The sequence below is a fragment of the Beta vulgaris genome, chromosome 1, assembly GCF_026745355.1.
Source record: "Beta vulgaris subsp. vulgaris cultivar EL10 chromosome 1, EL10.2, whole genome shotgun sequence".
Taxonomy (NCBI): Eukaryota; Viridiplantae; Streptophyta; class Magnoliopsida; order Caryophyllales; family Amaranthaceae; genus Beta; species Beta vulgaris.
Genome location: NC_079202.1, coordinates 22,104,338 through 22,119,416, shown reverse-complemented (window position 1 = coordinate 22,119,416; position 15,079 = coordinate 22,104,338). Strand labels below are relative to the sequence as shown.

General features: G+C 35.0%; 1 protein-coding gene across 1 annotated transcript; it reads right to left on the bottom strand.

Moving 5' to 3' along the window:
* Window positions 1-7,871: 7,871 nt before the first annotated feature.
* LOC104899317 (cell division control protein 2 homolog D) lies at window positions 7,872-10,766 on the bottom strand. Its single transcript, XM_010686490.4, has 8 exons — window positions 10,316-10,766; window positions 9,378-9,519; window positions 9,229-9,290; window positions 9,004-9,115; window positions 8,800-8,893; window positions 8,643-8,712; window positions 8,415-8,553; window positions 7,872-8,318 (listed from the first exon to the last, which is right to left on the bottom strand). The coding sequence occupies exons 1-8, from the start codon at window positions 10,552-10,554 to the stop codon at window positions 8,226-8,228; spliced, it is 951 nt and encodes a 316-aa protein (XP_010684792.1). The 5' UTR covers window positions 10,555-10,766; the 3' UTR covers window positions 7,872-8,225.
* Window positions 10,767-15,079: the final 4,313 nt, after the last annotated feature.

The following is a 15,079-nucleotide window of genomic DNA, read 5'->3' as shown; positions in this document are numbered from 1 at the left end:
ATGGTTTTTAGTCTGTTAACCAATGTCTTCGAAATGATCTTGTATGAAGAGTTGCAAAGACTTATTGGTCCGAAATCCTTAGTTTCTTGCGGTCTATCCTTCTCTGGAATAAGGGTGATGAAAGTCCTATTTTGCTCTCTAAGCATAAAACTCTAGTTCAGGAATGAATTGACACTTCTAATCACATCAGTTCCCACTATGTTCCAATTTTTCTGAAAGAATATTGGAGGTGTGCCATCTGGCCTGGGGATTTAAGAGGATTAGAGCTGAAGCACGCGTCCTTTATTTCCTTGTTTGAGAAAGGGATGTTTAAGAGGTCAATGTGGTTTTGGGACAGGGTAGTGATTAGGGAAAGAAAAGGATCATCATGTTGTATCCTATCTCCAACATTTGTTTCGCTTTGGTAGAGATCCTTAAAACTTTCTAGGAAAAGCCTCTTCATTTGCGACTGATCTATGATCCAATTTCCTTCTAAGTCTTTTAGGGCTTTGATCTCATTTCTCGCAGACCTTCCTTTAACGCTTTTGTAGAAGTAGGTCGACGTCTTGTCCTCGAATTCATCCCATCTTGATTTTGCTCTTTGCTTCCAGTAATCTGTTTTCACATCTAGAGAACTTAAAATTGTATTCCTACTTTCTTGATCTTTCTCTGCTTGATTTATGCCTGTTATTCCCTTTTGATGATCCATTAGGTTATTGTTGATTTCCTTCCAGTCTATTTTGTGATTAGTTTTGAAGCTCAAGCACCATCCTCTTATTTTTCTTAGGCTATTTTGTAGTTTCCTTTGAAGCACAAAGGATGGAGATCCTTCATGAATCAATTCCCATTCCTCCTTGATGATGTCACGCACTTCTTCGTGATTTAAACTCCAGGCATCTAATCTGTGTGGTCTCTTCCTCCGATCTTTATGTTGATCTTGCAGATGGAGTATTATAGGGCTATGATCAGACAAAAGGATTGGAAGGTTCCAAATGTCGGCGTCCGGAAATTTGTCTTTCCACTCAAAGTTGCAAAACGCTTTGTCGATTCTCTCATATATTGCTTCGTTGTTGGATCTATTATTTGTCCATGTGAAATTTACTCCTTGATATGGCAAATTCATCAAGTTATTATAGAGTTTCCATTCAATGAACTTTGATGCTCCTTTTAAAAGTCTTGACCCTCTTAATTTTTTATCTTTGTTCTCAACTTGGTTAAAGTCCCCTATCAACAACCATCTTCCTTTGTTATTTTCCATTATTTTGGAGAAATTGTCCCAGATTTCAGAGCGGTGAGAAAAATAAGGCGAACCGTAAACAAACGCAATGAAATACTCATTACCAGCCGCATCGGCTGTTTTACAACATACATAATTCTTAGTTGTTAGGATGATGGAAACAGCTACATTCCTAGTCCAGCAGAGGAATAAACCTCCTTTGCTATTATTCGAATTTGACCTCGTACAACCTTGAAACCCCAGTCTAATGAAAATTGGCTCTAAACTAGAGACCTGACTTTTGGTTTTGTAAAGGAAAATAAAATCTAAATTATTCGAACTTGTTATGTCGAAGATAAACCCTAAGATTTGGGAGCTAAGGTTTTTAAGCCCCCTACAATTCCAACTAAGAAGACTCATATTTTAACCAGAGAATGTTGGTCAGCCGCACCTTGAGTCATCTTCTTCAGCATATCTTTTCCTTGGGTCTGAGAATCATTGTATGTTGTAGAGTGAGAGCTTTCGGCCTCTGATTTCCCCGCTTATGATTTTTCCTCGTCGCTGAGTCCAAACTTGAGAATGCCTTTTCCTTTTATATTCTTTTGGAATTTCATTCTTTTTGCCTTCCCTGATTCTACTGGGTTTGATTCTTTTTTTGGTGGGAGATTGAGATCAAAGATCTTCTGGGCACTGAGTTTTTTTTGCTTCTTCTTCGAATTTTCTCAGATGTTGAGATAAAAAAAACCAGAAGGCCTCCATTCTCTTCTCCTTCTACGCTTTATGAGTTTTTGTGAAGGGGAAATCTTTTTCTTTGATGAAGCAATAGGGTCCGAAGGAAAGATGGGGATATTAAGATCCATATAGTCAATGGCAAAATCCCACTCCTCTAGTGGGAAATCAGATTGAGCAGAGGTGAAAGAGCTGTGAGAGGTTGGGGTATTTGGTGGCATTTGAGAGAGAGATTGTGAATCAGTAGAGGAGTTTGTGGAGATCGAACAGTTCTCAAGGGTTTCATAGATGATTTTTTGGGCTTGGTTTGATTGGATTTCTTGGGATGTAGTTTCCTGGTCAGTAGAGGCACAAGGGGCTTGCTTGACTATCTTACCTAGCTCATCTCAGTTAGAAAAAGAAAAGGAAGTGGTCCTGTTTTTTCTTCTTTGGGAGGTAGTTGAGCTTTTGAGGCCCATTTCTTCAGAGTTGGTGATATGTGGGCCTGTACTAGAAAAAATGGGTTGGGTCTGCTGATGACGAAATAAGTCTCTTTCCTCCTGGTCACCCTGGGAAACTTTTGTATTTTTTTGAGTTTGGATTTCTCGAGGAATATCTAGCAACAGAGGGTCGAAGGAGTTGTGGCATGGCAAGGAGAAGTCAAAAGAGGGAGAATTTGGTGGGTTTTTCAAGAACATTTCTTCTTCTTCGAGTGTCTCAGCTTCAAAGGGGGATGAGTTGAAAATGTTATTGGCTTCGAGATAGGTGAGAGATCCGAAGGGGATGAAGAAATCGCTAAATGGGTCCGATGGGACAAACAATCGGTCGTTTTCAGTGATTTACACATTGGTGAAAAGATTTGCCAGGTTTAGTTCCTCATAAGGTGGGAAGAAGGCAATTTGGTGGTCCTGGGTACTTGTTTCCTGAAGTGGGTGAGAGGGAGTAGGGTGGACTTTTGTTTAGAATGCCATTTTTGTTTGCTTTGAGAATCTTCTTGAAGGGGATGACTGGTGTACGAATCTTTTGAGGAAGGTTAGGTATAAATAGTTAAGATGGTGGGAGTGGAAGTGAACTGAAAGTAAGAGAATTTTCAGTAGGATTCTCCTTTCTTGCTAGGTATGTCAGAACATAAGCTCTAAAAACTCTTTGAAAGAAAAACTCTGGAGACTCTTTTGAAAATTTACTATAAAAATTTATGCTACTACCCTTTTGATGTGAGAGGGGGGTAGTATCGTAATCTCTTATAAGAGCTAAAATTGCAGCCAAAGAAATTAACTTACCTGTGTACTGGTGGCGCGAATCTCCAGCTTGGTAGTTGAGTCTCCCCTTTGTATTAAACTCCCTTCGCCTTTTCTTCTCCCGCATTAAATCGCTTATTACTTCATTAATCACATTTTAAGCTGTGGGTGATTTTCTTTTGGTTAGGTGGGATACCAATGAATGCTTGGTTTTTTGATTTTCTAAGTGGACACTTTCTTGGTCTTCGGTTTTCTTAGTCATCTCTGCTACAGTGCTCAGGATAGTTTTGCGAACCTTTCCCTTGTAAATTTTTGATTTAATTCGACTCTGCTTGAAGCTATTATCTTGTTGTTTCTTTCGAACTCCATTTCTTGGAGATTCATGGAGCTGGTTACAGTGCCTAAATGTCTGTGGTCTTTTATTTTGATTAGAGCTAGGATAATTATCTTCCCTTTTCCTTTTGGACGAGACGGATTCATTAAGCTTGCTCTTGTTCGTTTCTTCAGACTGGGAATGATGATTCTCTCTATCATGATGAGAGTCATCCTGATCTCTACTGTCTTGATTTGGTGGTCCATCCGACTCTGAGGAGTCACTTGAATTCGTGTTGTCGTCGTTGTTCTCATCTTCCGGTAGCGTTTGCTCTAAAAGACTATCCCCTTCATTATCCCTTTCCCAAGAGTAATCGACTAGGTTAACAAATGTTGTTCTATTTCTTTCAACTCTTTTTAAACCTATGATTTTATTTGTGAAGAATGGAATGAAGTTTTGAGCCACTATTGGGAGATAAACCCCTTGCCCTATGTCTTCTAAGACCATCTCAAAATGCCTTTGAGCATCTTGGTCTCCTGTGCCCTGTTCTACCACATTTGGTGCAATACACAAAAACTCCCTCGTACCTGAAATCTATACATTCCCTAGGCCCCTCTTCTGTTAAAGTACATGCTTGGTACCAGTGGATTGTTTATAGGGATAACTACTTTGGCTCTAAGGAAATCTTGAATCCCTCCCTTGTGGACTAATTGTCAAAGTATAAAACTCTTCCAATTTTTTCTAGGGCTCTTCTCGCTATATTAACTTTGTTGTAAAGTAGCGGAAGTCCTTCCACTTTGATCCAGATAGGAATTCTTTGAAAGAAGTGTGATCTAAAGGAAGCATGGGGGATGCATTTTGTGAAAAGGAAGAGGGCTCCTTGATAGTTTGTAGTTCCTAGTTCTATTAAGCTTGCTCTATCCCTAGCATCTGAACATAGGAAGAAAAAAACTTTCCCAACTTTTGTAACCTAGATTTCGTCATGAGTTGTCCAAGCTGTTGTAACCCAGGTCGCTATCTGGTTTTCAGTAAACTCTCTTAAATCTTTAGCCTTCCCTAGCACCGAATTGTATAGAATATAATCCTCTTGAGTAATATCGTGCTCGTCGGAATCTATTTGTATGCTCATCCTGCGAAGGTTTCTTGTTTCATGATCTTCGTTAAGATTGAGGTTTATGTTTTGAGTGTTTGGATTGACCATTGTAGGAAGGTTTTACGGTTTTGTTTGATTGAAAAAGTTGTGGGTAAGAGGAATGATAGTTTGGAACGTATGTATTTTCTAAAGGATTTTTTCACTCTCTTTTTTTGAGAGAGATGGTCTCTTTTTTAGAAAGAGAAAAATTGGTGAAAGATTCCAAGACTTCTCTTACTATTGCTTAATTTGACTTGTAGAAGACAGATGTTATTTTTGCTAAAGTATCTGGCTAAAATAAATTCTACAGCAAAAATCCTTTGTCCCTTTTTTCAAAACAGTTTATTTTCAATACGTTGTCAAAGTTTAGTATGGTGCATAAATTCAATATTCAATTCAACTTGTGTGGATTTGGTTCACAATAAAATTAGTGTGCATCAGGCTCACGCACGTGAATGGAGACACACACTACTACAATACACATAAATCCGCTATATAACAAAGAGATACACTATATAAGAGAGAAATACACTATATCACAAACAACTACACTATAACAAAAAGAAACACTATCACAGATAAACAATACCTCTTGCAAAAACAAAAAAAAGACACTATAGTACAGAGAAACATACTATATTACAAACAGATACACTATATCATACAGAAATACATTATATCACAAACAAACATACTATAGCACAAAGAAACACTATCACAAATAAACATAATATAGCATAAAGAAACGTACTATATCACACACAAACACACTATATCAAAACTGACAATATAGTCCTCATCTTCTATAACAGGTTCAATTGTACAATCAACTACTTCCTCCGTCTATAAACAGTTGCACCATTTGCATAGTCTTTACTATTCTCATGTTATATTTTAATTGTCTTTGGTGATTTATATTTTAGATAAAAACTTAGTCATAAGGGATCTTGTAAGATTCGTCTCAATGTATATATTTTTAATGTCAACTTTCTATAATTGTCACTTATTAATAATTAAAGATATTAATGTTTGAAAATATGCATTGCTAGCCTGAAAACATGAAATGGTGCAACTATTTCTAAACAGAGAAAGTATATCATAAAAACTAAAAGATTAAGAACTTGAAGAGAGAGAAAATTAAATAGATATGAGAGAGAAACTGAAAAGGAAAGAAATATATAGAGAAAGAACGACAAAATAGTAGAAGTTGTAATCATTACAACCTAACTAATTTAATTAGGTGCACACTAATTAGTGTACACTAAATGGTGCACACTAATTAGTGTACACTAAATGGCAGATACTTTTCTTTTTTTTGACCAGCACATACCACAAAGAAAGTCTTATATAGTAAATACCCGTCACGTCATTTGGGTATGAGACAAGCTCGTTTCATGAGATTAGAGCAACTCCAATGGTTGGGTATATGGACTTGCTAGCAATTAAAAAAAAAATGGGGCAACTAGCTTAACCATTAGAGCATGTTGCTGAAAATTTTTTTGCTTAGCAAGTTGGCTGAAGTTAGCTAATTTGCCCAAGCAAAAAATGTGGGGCCATGTAAATATTGTGGAGAGAGAATACAAAGCTGCGTGAATATCACTACACTGTAGAGGGAAGGAAATTGTGTTTTGTTGGGTTTCCACGCACCTTTGGTGCAATGTTCAATGAAAGCATGTAAGTGGGATGGCCCACATGCAAAAGAAATATCAACTCCAACATGAATTTGATGATTCCAACTAGGGGTGAAAGTTATTCGGATAAAATCCAAAATCCAATCCAATCCAATCCGAATTAGTAATTCGGATCGGATTTGAACTGTGTTCGGATTGGATTTGGATTGAGATTTTTTGAAAATTTGGATTTTCGGATCGGATTGGATTGAGGGTAATCGGATCCAAAAATCCAATATAACCAAATAGTAATATGCCTTGTATTATGTATCTGGTTTTTTTATATATAAAAAAAACCTACTCCATAGCCCAATACACATAGTACTTCAACCCTTCCCCTAAAATACTAAGTGCACTTAATTCCTCATTTCCTAAATCTACTATGTTGTTGTTGTGCTTAATTCATTTCATCAAAAAACTATAGTTTTAAAAAATCGGATTTTCGGATTGGATCCAATCTAGAGTATGAAAATTCGGATTGGATTGGATCGGATTCAAACCCTAATTGGTTTGGATTCGGATTGAAAAATTGAAATCCAAATTTTATTCGGATCGGATTGGATTAGGCCCTAATCCAAACCGCACACCGAACTTTCACCCCTAATTCCAACGGCTAGGAATAGTAACTTTGATTACTTTTTGTACCATTTTCATTATTTTTGTACAGGTATCACACTAGTGATTTTTGTAACGGATAGTTTTGGATTTTTTTTTTTTTTTTTGTTAAACAGTAAATTTTGTGTATATATATAGTAGAAAAATTGAGTATAAATTTATCTCCAATTCTAAATTCTTCTTTCTACAAAATAATTATTTTACTTCATTTCATTAGTAAAATTCCATATTCTATATAGGACAATTCACAAGATTATTATGCTCAATACCTCCTACTTGGAAAATTCTCCCAATTTAGATAATCAAAACACCAAAAATCCAACCCAGAATGTTTCACCAAATCTCCAAACTTCTCCAATTCGTCCAACTCCTTTACATTATAATAATCAACATCACTCATTTCCTCTTGACTCGCAAATTTATTACCACCCCGGATACTATCAGCCACAAAATATTATGTCGGTAAATCCTCCAATGAGGCCAAACTACTACTCCCGTGCTCCATATCCCCATGAACCATATACAATTCATGATAATTCAAGAAGGGAAAACTTTGGAGGTAGTAGCGTACAACACCATAGCTTATATACAATTCATGATAACTTCGGCTTCAAAAACGGAAATAATTAGGAAGTGGAGTGTGCTTATTCGCACAACATATATTATAGGAAAATTTTCATGTTGCTTTCAATACATAGCTCATTTTTATGAGGCTCCAACTTCATATATACCATCTTAAATAGCAAGAGTGTTTCCTCATTGCTTTGTTGTCTACATCCTTGCATAGGAAACAAAGCAATGGGAGAAGGTGAGGGACTTGAGATATGTTCACAATTGTGTATTTGAATGAACTTCAGTGTCATGCGATGAGTATTTTCAACTTGGGCGAAGATGATGATCATCTGAACTAGTGTTTCTGTGGATGAGTATACAAAGTTGTACTCTCGTTGGGAAAGAGGCTTACCAAGCCTGTAAGTTGTTTAATTTGGAAGCAATAAAATTTGTGCGCAATGGTTCCACATATTAATTGATCTAATCGTTCAACATCATTGTAGAAGAAAAACTAAAATTTGCTACAGAGGTTTGTAAATCAAACCCCTCAGAACAGATTGTGAATATTGGTGCTTGAGAGAAGCAAATATCAAGCTTGTTACAGATCATAAGCTCCCTACAGAATAAGTTTTAAATTTGGTGCTTGAGAGAAACATGTATCAAACCCCTCAGACAGGAATATTGGTGCTTGAGAGAAGCAAATATCAAGTTTGTTACAGATCATAAGCTCCCTACAGAATAAGTTGTAAATTTGGTGTTTGAGAGAAACATATATCGAAGTTTGTTACAGATCATAAGCTCCCTACAGATAGGTCTTGTCCAGATCATCGAAGTACGGATGTTCCATAGCTTTTTTGGCAGAGATCCTCTTGGAGGGCTCATAGATCAACATTTTCTGAAGGACAAAAGGCGGAGAAGTTTTATTTTGTAAGAATCATCATCATATGGGATAAAAGACAGTGGAAAAACAGAGCTGGGATTCAACACTTACAGTTAGCAGGTCAATCCCATCTTGATCCAATCCAGGGACAGCAGACGAAACGTCTTTGGGGCTCCATTGAGGGTACTCATGCCAGTCCTTCAATTTAGTCACTCCTGGCCATATTTGCTCATTTGGGGTACCCAGTAACCTGTAATTAGAACATTATACGATGATTAGCCACAAACTTCTTCAGCTAGAGAGAGAAATATTGGATATATAAGTGAGAGTGTTTCAGACCTGAATATGTGCAGGAGTTGCTGCAGCTCAGAGTCTCCACAGAAGAGAGCTTGATTGTTCACTAGCTCAGCTGCCATATATTCCACATAGTATGGTTAGTTACCCACCAAATTTAACATATTGTAGGGGCAAGAGGAAATGAGACATGAGATCATACCGAATATACAGCCTACGGACCACATGTCAACACCACAGGAGTAATGTGTAGCGCCTAGAAGAACCTCTGGAGCTCTATACCACAACGTCAATATCTGCAATTTTAGTTAGGATATAATTGATAATCATCAGGACAAAGTCATCAAGAATGTGTAACCCTTTCAAAATCTGTAGAAATATTGTGAGGGAACATTAGATTGTGTACCTCATGAGTGTACTTCTTGATGGGAATGACGAATGCCCGAGCAAGGCCGAGATCAGCTATCTTAAGAACCATCGTCTTACGATCCATCAGAAGATTGTGTGGCTTGAGATCTCTGCACAACATGAAAGAAATAAAATGAGGATCATAGAAATGGACAAACATATACACTCCTAGTAACAGATGGCAGTAAATGAATTTCTGTAACAAGGGAGGAAGATTTGATACCTATGAAGGACTCCATGCCCATGGCAGAAAGCAACACCTTTACACAGTTGGTACATTAAACTCTGCAATAACCCACACAACCAGCAATGAATTCTCAATTTAAAACCATCCAATTAGTTCAAAAACCATCAGTTTGTATGGGCTAATACCTTGACTATGTGAGAAGGGACATTATCTCCGGTATTACGAAATGTACGAATGTATTTCTTAAGGTCTGTGTCCATGTACTCAAACACCAGGTACAAAACAGTCTTCCCCTCTTTGTTTTGCCCTTGTTTCACATCTATCAACCTATATACCATCAACACAAAAAGCAGCAATCCCTTTAGCACCATATAATAATACCCACTTTTTCTCAAAATAGTAATGAATTTACGCCTAGACAAAAAGCAAAAAATCGCTTATACTGTGAATTTAATAGAATCACCAATCCAAGAAACATTTGCCAATCAAAGAATACAGAAAATTGATTCACAATTGAAAAGTAAGATAATTCGAATGGGTAATTTATAAAATTGATTACTGAGAATATAAAACTGAAACCCTAAAGTGAACCAAATCCGTTGAATTCGAACATTCGGGAACCAGATCGAAATGCCATGTGAGTAAATCGCAAATTTCAACAAATCAAATGAGTATTCAAGACAAGGTAATACAATTCAAAAATCAATCTATAAATCTAACGACTATTCTGTATAATAATATACTAAAAATCGAAAACTAAAACCCTAAAATGAAGTATCAGTAATAAATTAAGACAGTAATTACATAGGATCTGAATACTCAATAAAATGACATTGAAATGATGATCGAGCAAATATGAAACCCTAAGATGGCGTAACTCGAATCAGCAAAGCAGAAACCCTAAATTAATACAAGCGAAAAGTAAATCAATGAATCTAATGAGTAATATGTATAACGATTTACTAAAAATGAAACCCTAAAATGAAGCAATTACAGTCATAGGACTCTGAATATTGAATAAAATGGCATGAAAATGATGATGTAGAAAAAATGAAACCCTAAGATAACGAAATTGGAAACCCTTAAATTACGTAAAGAAGCTGAAAATAAAAAGATTGGAAACCTGACGACATGAGGATCGCGAGAAAGCATACGAAGCAACGAGACTTCGCGAAGAGTGGTAGGCGGTACGCCTTCATCGTCTTCATGAAGACGAGTTTTCTTGAGAGCGACAATCTTTCCAGTAGCTTTTTCCCTCGCTCTATAAACTTTGCCGTAAGTTCCTTCTCCTACCTTCTCAAGCTTCTCAAATGCTTCCATGGCCGACGTCGCTATTTTCTCTCCTCCTCCTGTTGCTTCCATTTTATTTTCTCTTGTCTTTTTTGCTTTCTTTCTCTCTCTTAAATATATGATTTAATCTCAAATTTCTGTGAGGAGCGGAGGTGGGAGAAGGATCAAGTATATATTGGGGAAGTGACCGTTAACCGGATTCTTTTCATTAGCATGTAACGGCTATATATTTGAAATTCAAAATGGGAAGTTTAGAACAAACAAATCTGTACTCCTCAGGCCCAAAGGGCGGCTAATGTTTGCATAACTCCTATGTCTTTTTTTTCTTTTTCTTTTTTTTACAAAGATTAACTAGTATTAAGACCCATAATAACACTGTATTTATTGTTTTATGGGAAAAGCTATATGCAACCCTAATGATTGTATATATGAAGCTAAAAATGGAAATAAGTTGCATTAATTGATCATTTATTACATCAGTTGATGAATTTTTTTCCATAAATTCACAACTTATTTTCATTTTAAGTAGTGCATTTATGTCTCATATGCAACCCTAAGGGCTGCATATAGTATAACCCTTGTTTTATTACAGATTTAAAAGAAGTCATATAATAACATTGACTTAACTTCCCATACACAAAATCATAAAACATAATCAATTTATATGTTTGTGAACACTTCCTTGTAAACTACATTTTGCGTATTTACACGCAAACAATGTTCTTCATCCAACAAAAGGATCTTGAGACCTTTTTTGCTCGTAACTCTGGAAACGACAACATAAAATTGTCCATGGCTAAAAACAGGTATTGGAAGATACATACCTACATGAGACAAAGTTTGTCCTTGACTTTTCATAGTCACAACAAAACAGATCATTAATTAAGGTAAATTATCGTCTTTGAAATCTGATAGAAAATTTAGTGATGTCAAACAGGATTAGTGTCATTCTTGGAGTAATTTTTTTTTTCTCCAACATTGCTTTCGAAAATAACAGTAACTTCTTGTGCATCGTGCATATGCACGGGAAATGTTTTGTCTTATAAATTGTAGATTTTAAGAAGTTTGTCCTAGAAATCATGGTGTTGAATATTATTAACTTGTGATTTAAGATTTCATAATCATGTATTGAGATTATTTTAGAAACTGATTTATAACCCGTGTGTTCAGTAGCTGATGTAGTTAATGTCATGGTGGATGACATGACCCACCTATATTTGTAAAAAAAGTTGACAGAAATCGTATTTGCTCTGTATATTGCTTTCCATAGAGTCTCTGATAAAATCACAATTCGCACCACCAATAACACTCAGTCATACGCCGGTTTCAACAACCACTTATGGAAGTCTAATTCTACCTTCTTGCACCATCGATGCATCATATTTTGCCATCCAGTGGTTGCTGCCCACTTAGTCATGATTTTAAATTTATACCGATGCAACTGCATGGGGAGTTTTTTCTTTTATAAATTTAAGATTTTATGTTATTTCTCCTAAAATCAGGGTGAAAATATTTAACCCGTTCATCTATCAAATAGATAATATAAAAGTTAGGAATAAAAAAATAAGTATATACATAAATGTAAATTTTAATTTGCCATTAGACCCGTGCAAATTGCACTGAAAATTTTGTTCCATAAATTTAAGATTTTATGTTGTTTTTCCTAAATCATTGTACATATAGTGTAATCCCCCACATTTTTAAAGGATTTTTCATAAATATATTAAGTTATTTATGTAATTATATTAAATCCAAAGGAGTTTGGAAAATGATTTGACTTTTAAAAAGGGTTGACTATTTTAAAAGTCAACTAAAATATTTTTCTAAGCTTAATAAAGTTTGTAAAATTTTAATTAAGCGAGTTTTAAATAAGAGTTTAATTATTAAAAGTATATTCGAAAAGAACTTAATGGAATCAAAAGCCCAAAAGAAATAAAAAGGGAAAGGAATTTGATGACTAAAGTCCTAACAAGCCCATCTTGTTAGTCATCAAAGTTTAATTGTTGAAATCCTTTTCCTAAGCCCAATAGAATTAGCCTATTTAAATATCCTAAAACCCAAATATTTTTGCCCTACACTTTATTTTCTCTCTCCTCCCTTGCACGTGATTTCCGAACTCTCTCTCTCACTCGACATTTTCTTTTCTTCCCTTCACTCGTTTTTTTCTCTCACCCGAATCTGATTGGCCAGATTTCTCATAGTTCCGTTTATTTTTAGCCAAAACTTCCTTCTTGAAAGTTGTAGATATCGAAAAGTTATTGAAGTTAGGCTCAAGAATCGCTCAATTCCGATTCTTATTCTGTTAGTTATGGCCTCTGCAAGTTTCGCAATTCTGCTGCCATATTTCACTCGCGATTTCGGTATATTACTCTTTTTCTTCCTTTTTCTTTTGATTCTTTTCCTCGTTTTCTTATATATTGACTTCATATATATTATATATTGAATATTAATATTTTCGATTTGTTATTATTTTTAGATTGAATTTTTAATCATTAAAACATGGATTTTTAGAGTTTTAATTACTATAAAACCATAGTAGCATATTAGATACTATGAGATTGATTTAGATTATGATTTTAAACATGTTTATATACGTTTAAAGAAGGTTTTATGATTTTAAAAGTTGCTGAATTTTAGAAAGAGTTTTATTAATGGAGTTTTAAGATTTTTAATTACTAGTATGGTAGTACTATGCTAGGAATTAAAAGTTATTGAAGTTTTGATATTAAAATAAGCTTTTGAATATATTTAAAGGGGATTTTAAATATTTTAAAGTTGCTGTATTTTTAATTAAGAGTATTGATTTTAGTTTATATTAATTTTTAGGCGGAGGATCTTTCGTAGGAGACTTTTAACGTTTTAAAAGTGGCCTACAGGCTAGTATATAAATGTACGTACATAGTCTACGTGCTGAATGGTTTAGAACATGCCTTAGGGATGATTTTTACTTATTAGTATCATGTATAGGACCTTGTTGTCATGTATATGATTTACTATAATTACTTTACATGTTACTTGCCTGTGTGCTACATGTAAATTGAGAATATGTATGAGTATGACTTGTTTGTATGGAAGTTTGATGCAAGCAATAAGTTCAGTTTGGTATTAATTCGTAAGTGGATTAATTTAAGTAAGTTGGAATCATGTGTTACATAGATTCTTGGAAATTATTTATTTATCTTATAAGAACTGTGGGTCTTATTCGGTAAGTATGGATTATACCTATGTAAAGGTACGGATTTCTGTTGGCTGGGTTCAACAAAGGATAAAAAGAAATAAAAGGAGTCTTGATTGATAAGTGGTGAACACTTGTTAATCTAAAGATAAAAGAATTTTGTTGTGATTATGTGATTGTGAATTGTGTGTTATTTGGTTGTTGTGGTGTCATCACAAGTATTAAAAGGAATGCAACGTAAAGTGAAACGAGAATAAGTTATAGACTTTAGACTAGTGCACGTCTAGAGTTGGACATAAGGGTTGGGGTTATGTGAGCGTGCCATAGCTTTTCTAGGATGGGTTGATCACCATCCCTTTTTATTCAAAGGTTCCTCGATATCGCAGGTCACTCTGAAATGCGGAGTCGCGCCCCATTTATTTTTTATTGGCAGGACAACTCGTCTAATAACTATTCCATTAAAGTGATAAAAGCTAATTTAAGTTTAGTTCAGTAAAAGTCGTCTGCAGAGTATTACTTATTTATGTTATTATTTTCCCAAATTTATGTGTAGTATCATGTTTAGGATTATTTTTGTCTGATATGTAGTACTCAGCTTTGCTGATTACGTGCTTGTCTGTGTTTGTGATCATGGCTTTGCCTATTGATCCTGTGGTGATCCTTCGGGGGAGCAGAGTCAATAAAGCATTGACATTACAGGTTCGAAGATGCATACATTTGGGAATCTGGAATGGAGAGCTTTTATGATAGTAGTATTTAAGTTGTTTCTAGGAGTTTATATTTTCAGACTTTAGCTTTGAGTTGGTGTGTTTCAGTTCAAGCATTGTTTGACTCTTATTTCATAAGTTAATAAAGTTGGTTTTGTTTTAGTAAGTTTTCCGCTGCAAAATTCTGAGTAAGCCGAAACGTTTTCACACGGGCGATAATGCCTGGGTAATTCTCTAAGTTTTATATTATAAAGTATTTTCTAGAAAGAGAGAATTATCGGGGTGTTACAAAGTGGTATCTGGGAGCTTTAGGTTAGTTTAAGACTTATAGGCGCCTAACTAACTAGCTTATTAAGTGACTTTAGCTTCTTAAGTTACCTAGCTTATTGATTATTTGAAGGAAACCTTAGTATCGCTCCTACGTTTCATTTCGAAAGATGAACACAAATATTTTGAGGATCAAAATTTTTTTTTAAAACCGAAATTTTTTTCGGAAATTAGGTTCGGAAATTTCGTTTTCCGAAAGTCGAGGAGTTCGAAATTCTTTCGTTTTCGTTTTCGTTTTTTCGGAAAATTTTTTTTTTTTTTTTTTAGAGCCGAATAAAAAAAAAAAAAAAAAAAAATTGTCGAGTAAAATTTTTTTTTTTCCGAATGTATTCGAGTTCGAAATTTTTCTTTTTTTTAGAAAATTTATTAGGCACAAAAGTAATGTTAT

What these genes read in the sequence shown, in the direction of transcription:
- LOC104899317 (XM_010686490.4), bottom strand. Translation starts at nt 10,554, where the DNA reads ATGGAAGCAACAGGAGGAGGAGAGAAAATAGCGACGTCGGCCATGGAA. An exon ending in GGGCATGGAGTCCTTCATAG is followed by an intron (nt 9,116 to 9,228) that starts GTATCAAATCTT and finishes CATGTTGTGCAG; the next exon opens with AGATCTCAAGCCACACAATC. An exon ending in GTCCGTAGGCTGTATATTCG is followed by an intron (nt 8,713 to 8,799) that starts GTATGATCTCAT and finishes AATATATGGCAG; the next exon opens with CTGAGCTAGTGAACAATCAA.